Source organism: Mus musculus, chromosome 5 (assembly GCF_000001635.26).
Source record: "Mus musculus strain C57BL/6J chromosome 5, GRCm38.p6 C57BL/6J".
Taxonomy (NCBI): domain Eukaryota; kingdom Metazoa; phylum Chordata; class Mammalia; order Rodentia; family Muridae; genus Mus; species Mus musculus.
Window position 1 is genome coordinate 15028382 of NC_000071.6, and position 8101 is coordinate 15036482.

Genomic DNA, 8101 nt, shown 5'->3' on the forward strand with positions numbered 1-8101 from the left:
CATTCATATAAATGTTAAACATAAGTCTAATCAGCAACAGCAAAACCACAGCAAGCTTATGGTCAAGGACAACAGCATCTATCAAAAGCTATTTCCCAGTAGGACTTGGAAGGTCATTATATCTGCTGTGTGGTTGTCACTGATGCTGTGTTGCAAGCAAAACTGAGGCATATGGCTCTGGCCTTCCTCATTTATTTTATATTCCTTTGTGAATATTTTTATTTCCTGGGCAGCTTTAGAGTAATTACAGTATATTACTCAGTATCTGGTCCACAGGATCCTGAATGGATGTGTGTTACAGAGTACTATATGTTAGAAGTAAGAGAATTCATGACACCATGGATGCAGTATGGCAGTGATTACATCATCAAGTGTGTGTCCATGGGGTAAGTGACATTATCCACACACAAAAGATCATCATTGCCTTGTATACCCCCTAGGTGGCTATGCCTTTACTATGTAGCCCTGGCTGCCTGGAACTTACAAAGATCTGTCTCTGGCTGTGAATTCTAGGTCTGAAAAAGGGGACAGAACACCTGAATAAGGAAGATGGTCTCAAGAGTCACTACTTGCAAATCAATTTTTATTCATAAGAAATAGAATTTTAAAAAAAAAGGTTTTAAAAGTTCAATTAATATAGAGTTAAAGGCAAAAACAATGAAATACAAGAACAAGAACATATAACTTCTAAATAACATATCAATACTCAAAGAACAAAAACCAAACAGATTTCTGCACTTTTAGCCGCACAGCCCTACAGCCTGCTGCTCCTCTTGGACACTTGGTGGCAGTGCAGTCGCCTCAGTTCTCTGCCAAGAGACTATGTCTGAAGAGAAAAGGGAACAACGCACTGGATCAGCCATGGCTTCCTAGTAAAGGCCTATTCACCCTAAGAAAATGAATTATATGGAAGAAGATTCATCCGAGGAAGATTGTGGGTGCTGGAGATGGTGCTCAGCAGGGGCCTCCTGGCCTGGCAACTCATTCTGCAGGATGCTGTCTTCTTCAGCTGTGGCCAATCCCAGCTCTCTTGCAGCTTCTGAGACCTGGGAGAGGAAGACAGTTACTAAGACACAGGAGTGGAGGAGACAGGCATGGCAGCTGTGAGGCTACTGCCTCCTACCACCTCAACTGTACTTGACAGTCAACATTAATATTTTAACTGAAGTTATTGATGTTAAATCTAAAGACAGGGCAAAATATTCAACAACAGTCACAAAAACATGGACTGACAAAGATCAACTCAGGCTTCTATCAGTTCCAACCAAAACATGGCAAAGGAAGAGACCTCAGTGGATTACAGGAAGAAAGGAGAAGGGCACAGGACACCCAGATCAATGATAATGAGAAGCACTCATTTGACATTTGTACTTGGCTCTAATCCCTCCAAGGTGCAAGCACATGGGATGTCATAAGACCTCTGCCTGTCTCCTGTCTAAGGACCCAGATCTCACTCAAACCTCTGCATAGCATTCCACCTATCATGAGGACATGCAAGAATGTGACATGTTATTCACCTGACAACCTGTAGTGGGCTGCAGATTAAAGCAGAGTTGAAAGGTGCATTTGCCAGTGGTAACAGTGTCTCAAAAGAAGCTAATTCAGTGTCTCACAAGAGGCTAACTTCCAAGAATACTTGTGTGAAGACAGAGCAGTGAACACCTACATTCCATGAGGAAGGTGGCTGCTTGGGAATGTAGATTAGAAAGGTGGGGGGGGGGGAAGCAAAGATAGATCTAATGTGCCAATGGTATCAGACAGTCATAGCCTGACCGAATTGTTTGTCTCTACCTGATATTCTGGAGTCTCAAGATTGCTGTTCTCCTGTTCGTCTTTTACACTCAGGTTCAATTCCACCAAACGTTGGTGAATGATGGCCCAATCAGCCTGTACTTCCTTGCTCTCCTGCTGCAATGTCATCGACTTCTTCTTTATAAGATTCTCCTCCATCAGGAGCCGGCTGTGCAGGTTACTGTAAGGACACTCTGCATGGTAAGATCCTGCAGCCTCCTCCTCCCATTTCTACTTATAGGTCCCATTAACCTGACCAGTACCCTGGTTCCCATTAAGACCTAATACAATCCACCTCAATACATCCATGACAGCTGTACAAACAGCAACCAACCATTTCAGGGAAGAAGAAATTTTGGCTGCAGTCCAAACACCAAAAAGGGTCCCTTTTTCTCCAAAAGAAAGAGGGATCTCCATCTACCCATGACAGCCCATGCATTGGGGCAACACCAATTAGTAGGGTACAAGTACAATCAGGGTAGGTTGGTGGAACAAAAGGGAGGGCGTTCTATCCTTGTGTTACAATACACTGAGGTCTGTAAAACCCGCCTGAGCCCCAGAGGCCCAATACTGCATAATAACCCTCTTATGGTCTGAATCACTTTCCTATCTGGAGGCTCCTGAGGATGCCTGGACAACACTGGGAGGGGTGTCTTAGAGACTTAGGAAAACAGAGTCCAAAAGATCCAAGGCACATGATGGCTAAAAAGCAGAAAGGATAGAACCAGACCTGCAGACTCTCCAGACCAGAAACAAAGGAAGGTAGAAATGGCCATTTCACAAGTGTTGGCCTCCCTGACAAGAACTTACCGATAGAAATGTGTCTCCTTCTTGAGCTCCTGCTTGTTCTCTTGGGCCTCCATGTTCTCCATCTCTAAGTTGTGCAGAAATGTCATGATCTCCTTCTCCTTTAACTTCAATTTTTCATAAAGGGGATTTTGCCTGTGGTAGGGCCTTGCCCCAGGAAGATAGGACTCCATGAACTTAGGCTTTTAGTAACACATGAACTCAGGCTGGGTCCTGGACTACTGCAAGCAGTTGAGAAGAACCATGTGGGACCAGGCCCCTCCAGCTGCTACCTGGAGGTTCCAGCACTCAGTCACCTGCCAGACAAGTAAAATCACAACTACAAACTCCCATCACCTAGAAACCTCCTGTCAAAGGCTTCCCAAATGAACTCTAGGAACTCATCACTGCCTCTATCCCTGAGTTCTTCACTCAGACTCCAAGTTCCTCTTTTCAAGTGGAGGGAGCAGAAGAGTCTATTTCCCTTCTCACTCCTGACAAAAGTTCAGGTGCTGCCTCTCCTCTAAGAAGTATTTAGGGGCATGAAGTGGGGCCCAGGTATGTTCTCGTGGTATAGCTTCCTAGAACCCACCCCTTTAAAAGCATAAGATGAGGGAGGCATTGCAGACCCCAGACTGACACCACAGGTTTTGGAGCAATGTATACCTCTTGTTCATGGATCCCTCGGTCACGTAGATCAGGCGATCTCTCAGCTCATTTGTCTCCTCGGTAGTGAGCTGGATCTCTTTGATCAGCTTTTTCTCTTCCTTCTCAAACTGCTTCTTGCTTATGACAGGTACAGGGGATGATGTCTGTCTGAGAGCCACTGTAGGTAGATGAATACAAGATTATTTGATGTGAGAATGCAAAGAGTTTAGACTGACCACAGAGAAGGAAAAATGCCTGTAACCTAGTGACACCACCAAGAGATTGGTCCCAGCATGAAATTTCTTCTCAGTGGATATCAATTCTAACATCACTCTAGAGATATCAGGAGATGTAAGCAGACATATGTTTCCTCTGTCTCCCTAAACATAGATATGATAACCAGAGAGATGTCTTCTCCAGGATGATTATCAACAGTACAAAGTACAACTTGGCTTCAGAACCTTGGGTTGAGACTTTACAAGTCAGATGATAGATTCACCATTCAAAAGTATTTGAGATTTTGGAGATGCTCAGATATCCTACCTGTTACTCTAAGCCAAGGAATTGGCTTAAAAAGTCATGGAGGGGGAGAACATGGTCAACACAATGATCAATTCCCCCCTCCCACCCTCGAAACACCAAATACCCGAGAAGTAGCAATAGAATCCCCCTCTGTCTGTGTGTATCAATTGATAGTTCTTTGTTTACAGCATAGAAATGCCTGCCAACCACAATTGGTGATAAAGAAAGGTAAGGTAGGAACTGTCACAAACAGGAGGTCAGAGTAGTTCTGAGAACATGAGGTCATGGTCTGGAGCACCATTCTCTCCCTGTCACTAATGTCACATAACTACAGGAGCTAAAAGGAGCCATGGACTGAAGTGCAGGATTTCCCTCCCCCAAACTGGCATTGCTTAGACCCGCTGTCACTCCTGATGGTCTCATTCTGTCCCCATGTAACACCCACAATACCCAGTGCAAGTAAAGACTTGAAGTTCATACATAACAGCTTTGACCTTGCCAACGCCTGCCTTAGGGGATGGAAAAGTACTGTTCTGAAATCCTTGATGTTCAAGAATTTTGATAACCATGGAAATGTTTTCACTACCCAGAGTCTCCAGTTCCACATTACTGGAAAGGCCACCTCAGGCCACCTCTACCAGGAAGCTCAACATCCACTTCCCAGGACTTACTCCACATTCGCCAAGTCCACCTCCTTCGTCCTTCATTCCTCTCAGATGGAAGGTCAGCATCCTTCCTCCCCTCTCTGGTATCTCTCCCATCCACATTGGCTCTCTGAAAAAGTCTGCAGAGTCGGGCAAACAAGGCCATCACTGCAATGTCCAGCCTCTGACTGAGAAATCTCAGTGAGTTTGTTGTCACTACAACACTGGTGACATCACAGAGGTTGCTAAGAATTCTGCAGGAGACAATAGAATGTCCAGGAAGGGACTGCTGATGTCATGGACTACATACAGCCTTTGGTTCCCTGCTAATGTTCTCCCTGTACTGACAGGAAGCTGAGCTGCCCTTTCCTGGGGCATAGCCATTGAGCACATCCTCCTTCCAAAGCCAGGGTTTGCTCTAGGCTTGATTGGCAACACCTAACTAATTCCTATGTATCTAACTGAGTGTTTCCTTTCCAAACCCCTCTCAGAAATGTCTCATCCTACCTTAAATTTTCCTCAATCAGCAATATGAACCATTAAAAAACTACTGAGAAATCATACCAGTACGAATATGCAGCCAAAATCTACTCCTGTCTCATCATGTACAGGTGCATGAAATCTCATCCAGGCTGAGCCTACAGGGCCAGTTGCAGTGTGGGTGTGTGTTAGGGGCCACACTCATGAAGCCTTGTGCTTAGCATTTAAATTTGCCCCAAGATCCCTTAGGAGGGAGACATGCAGTCATCATGCAGTCATCATTCTTCTGACAACAGTCTAAAGATCTGTTGGCAGAGGAAACTGAAATATTGGAGCCACCAATGAGAGGCCCTCAGATTGTGCGGGGGTGGGGGTGGGGAGTGGGGGGGGGCTTTCCTCACTGCACCAAACTCACCAAGCAGTTTTGCTTACAGCCCTCTCTGAGAGATACCATGAGATTCTGTATGAAGTAAATAATATATTCAACAGAGGGGCAGATGTGCAGACAGAAGATATAGGGAAATACAATAGACATAGGTTAGTTTACAGAGCAAGGGCCTAGCATCTTGTATTTGGGTTCATGATTGGCCCCACAAACCACACAAAAAACAATCTCAGTGAAATATGAACGATTCGTTAAATGCAGACCCTAAGTTGATTGATCAGAACCATAGCTCAAGTTTTGGGGGTTGAACTAGGGCCCCCAAAAACGATCTTTGTTAAGGTATAAAGACAAAAAAAAAACAAAAAAACCCAAGAACCAAACACCAAAAAAAAACAAAAACACAAAAAAAACAAAAAACAAAAACAAAAACCAAAAACCAAAAACAAATGAAAAAGCACAATTAGTTCTTTTAAAGTTAAGGAACTATCCAGTGGTCAGTTCTGATCAAGCCATTTTAGATATAACAGTGCATATTGACCCTTAATTTGAGGGGTCCCATGGAAGGGTTTATGGACCATTGTAAGATTAACAAACATTGAACAGAACAGAACAGGATGTGGACATCATGACTTTCCTATGAGTCAAGTTGATTTTCTGTGTTGATGATTGGGTGTCATATGACAGCAACTATCTGAGATAGGGGGCAGACATAGAACACGATGGCTTTTGCTATACTAAGCAGTACATGCCTCAGCATTAGATTATCCGGGTCTCTCATAATGACTAGTTCTGTCTTCACAGTACTTGGAGGCCCCACTTGTAAGCCCAAATATTGGAAACTGGAAAGAGAATTGTCTGAGATCAAGGTTAACCTGGCCCACATTGAGTATTTGAGATCCTGTTTAAGAAAACAACTCTGAAACACATGCTAAGTCCAAGGCCTCGCTTACCAATCCTTGTCTATTATAAAGAACTTACCATTCTCTCCCTTCCAGTCTTTCTTCTGGGAAGATGGAGAAGTGAAAATGATCTTTCCATTCTATGGACCATGTTCTCTTTTTCCCTCAGCCCACATTACGAACAAATGAAAGTGAGTATCACCACCTGAACAACTGAGTAATATCCACTGCTGCTAGCTTGGTACTGTGCTGATGATAATCTTAGCTTCCTTTAGTGTTGCTGCCCCAGCAGGAAGTATTAAGTGCTGAGGCCAGAGCTCAGAGATCCTTTCAAGGGGCTAGAGAGAAGCCATCAGAGACTCTCCACTTCCTTGTCCTGAGATGAAATCCAGGAACACAATGTGAACTTGGTGGCTAATTAACCATACATCATACTTCTACCTCCACCTTTCTATGTTCAGTACAGGAAAGTGTTCATGCACCTCCATGTCAGATTTATTTTGATATATGTCCCAGGGCGCAGACTTTTTTAGAGAGTTGGGTGTAGTCAATAGTTGGTTGCCTCAGTAAGATGTGAAGACTATCAATAACAAGTGACCACACTGTATTTGTTTAAACACTAGTTGAAAATTGAGCATAACTGAGGAGTGGGACACTAGCACTGTATCCTGGCTTTTTTGTGCCTAGATGTGGCTCAAAGGGAAGATGTGAGGACACCTTGGGTTCCTCTGAATGGACAGAGTGATATGAAATGGGCACTGACCAGGCTGAGAAACACTGCTGAGGCCCATATTCCAGGTAACAAGCACATTCTCTGCCCTCCTTCCAAAGAACTCCTGTTGAGGCCATGGACCTTGTCTACACATGGGAACATCATGCAGACATCTTTCCTAATGATACAAAGTTCTCTCTGGTAAGGCTTGCCCCTTAGCATATCTGTAGCAAATTTGTTACAAGGCAGCTGTCTATATCATGCTGTTGCTGTAATATGCTTCCCAGTTGTGATGGTTTGTATACTCTTGCACCAGGGAGTGGCACCATTTGGAGGTGTGCCCTTGTTGGAATAGGTGTGACCAGGTTGAAGTAGGTGTGTCACTGTGGGTGTGAGCTTAATACTCTCACCCTAGGTGCCTGGAAGTCGGTCTTCCACTAGCAGCCTTTGGGTGAAGAGGTAGAACTCTCAGCTCCTCCTGTTCCATGCCTTCCTGGATACTGCCATGCTCCCACCTTGATGATAATGGAATGAACCTCTGAACCTGTAAGCCAGCCCCAATGAAATGTTGTTTTTATGAGAGTTGCCTTGGTCATGCTGTCTGTTCACAGCAGTAAAACCCTAAATAAGGCAGAAGTTGGTACCAGTATTGCTGTGATAGACCTGACCATGCTTTCCTTTGAAAGAATGTGGATTTGGTGACTTTGGATTTGCAACACAGTGGAATGCTTTAAATGGAGATTAATGGGTCATTAATTCCTAGTAGGAATATGGAGGACTTTGTTGCTGGGAGTATTTGAACTGTGTTGACCTGGCCTAAGAGATTTCAAAGGAGAAGGATTTCAGAATGTGGCATAAAGACAGTTTTTGTGGTATTTTGGTGAAGAATGTGGCTACTTTTTGCCCTTGTCTGAAAAGTCTGCCTGAGACTAAAGTGAAGAGCATCAGATTAATTGCATTGACAAGGGAAGTTTCAAAAAAGCCCAGCAGAAACTTTGTTCTCTGGTTGAGTCTTATGAAGAGAAGTTTGAACAAGCATAGCAAGCTTAGAAAGGAAACATATAAAATACATGGTTCAAGTATTAAAGGGGTACCAGGAAGTGAAATGAAGCAAAATACTGTGTTCTAGGAGATAACAGATTAAGGGAGTGGGACCTTGGGGCAAGATCCTACCCAGATGAATTTAGATCCAGGCATGGTGGTACACTCCTTTAATTCCATGAGACAGGCATGC

At 43.9% G+C, this 8101-nt stretch overlaps 1 protein-coding gene across 4 annotated transcripts; it reads right to left on the reverse strand.

Moving 5' to 3' along the window:
* Positions 1-568: 568 nt before the first annotated feature.
* Positions 569-4635, reverse strand: Gm17019 (predicted gene 17019). Of its 4 annotated transcripts, none has more exons than NM_182957.1 (5): positions 4419-4626; positions 3244-3403; positions 2602-2745; positions 1792-1972; positions 569-1046 (listed from the first exon to the last, which is right to left on the reverse strand). In NM_182957.1, exons 1-5 carry the CDS (start codon positions 4555-4557, stop codon positions 903-905), a joined length of 768 nt encoding a protein of 255 aa, NP_892002.1. In that variant the 5' UTR covers positions 4558-4626; the 3' UTR covers positions 569-902. The 4 variants fall into 4 exon arrangements, with proteins under 4 accessions (NP_892002.1, XP_030110627.1, XP_017176562.1 ...); XM_030254767.1 differs by having other exon boundaries at positions 2602-2894; positions 4419-4581; XM_017321073.2 differs by having other exon boundaries at positions 633-1046; positions 2602-2733; positions 4419-4635.
* Positions 4636-8101: the final 3466 nt, after the last annotated feature.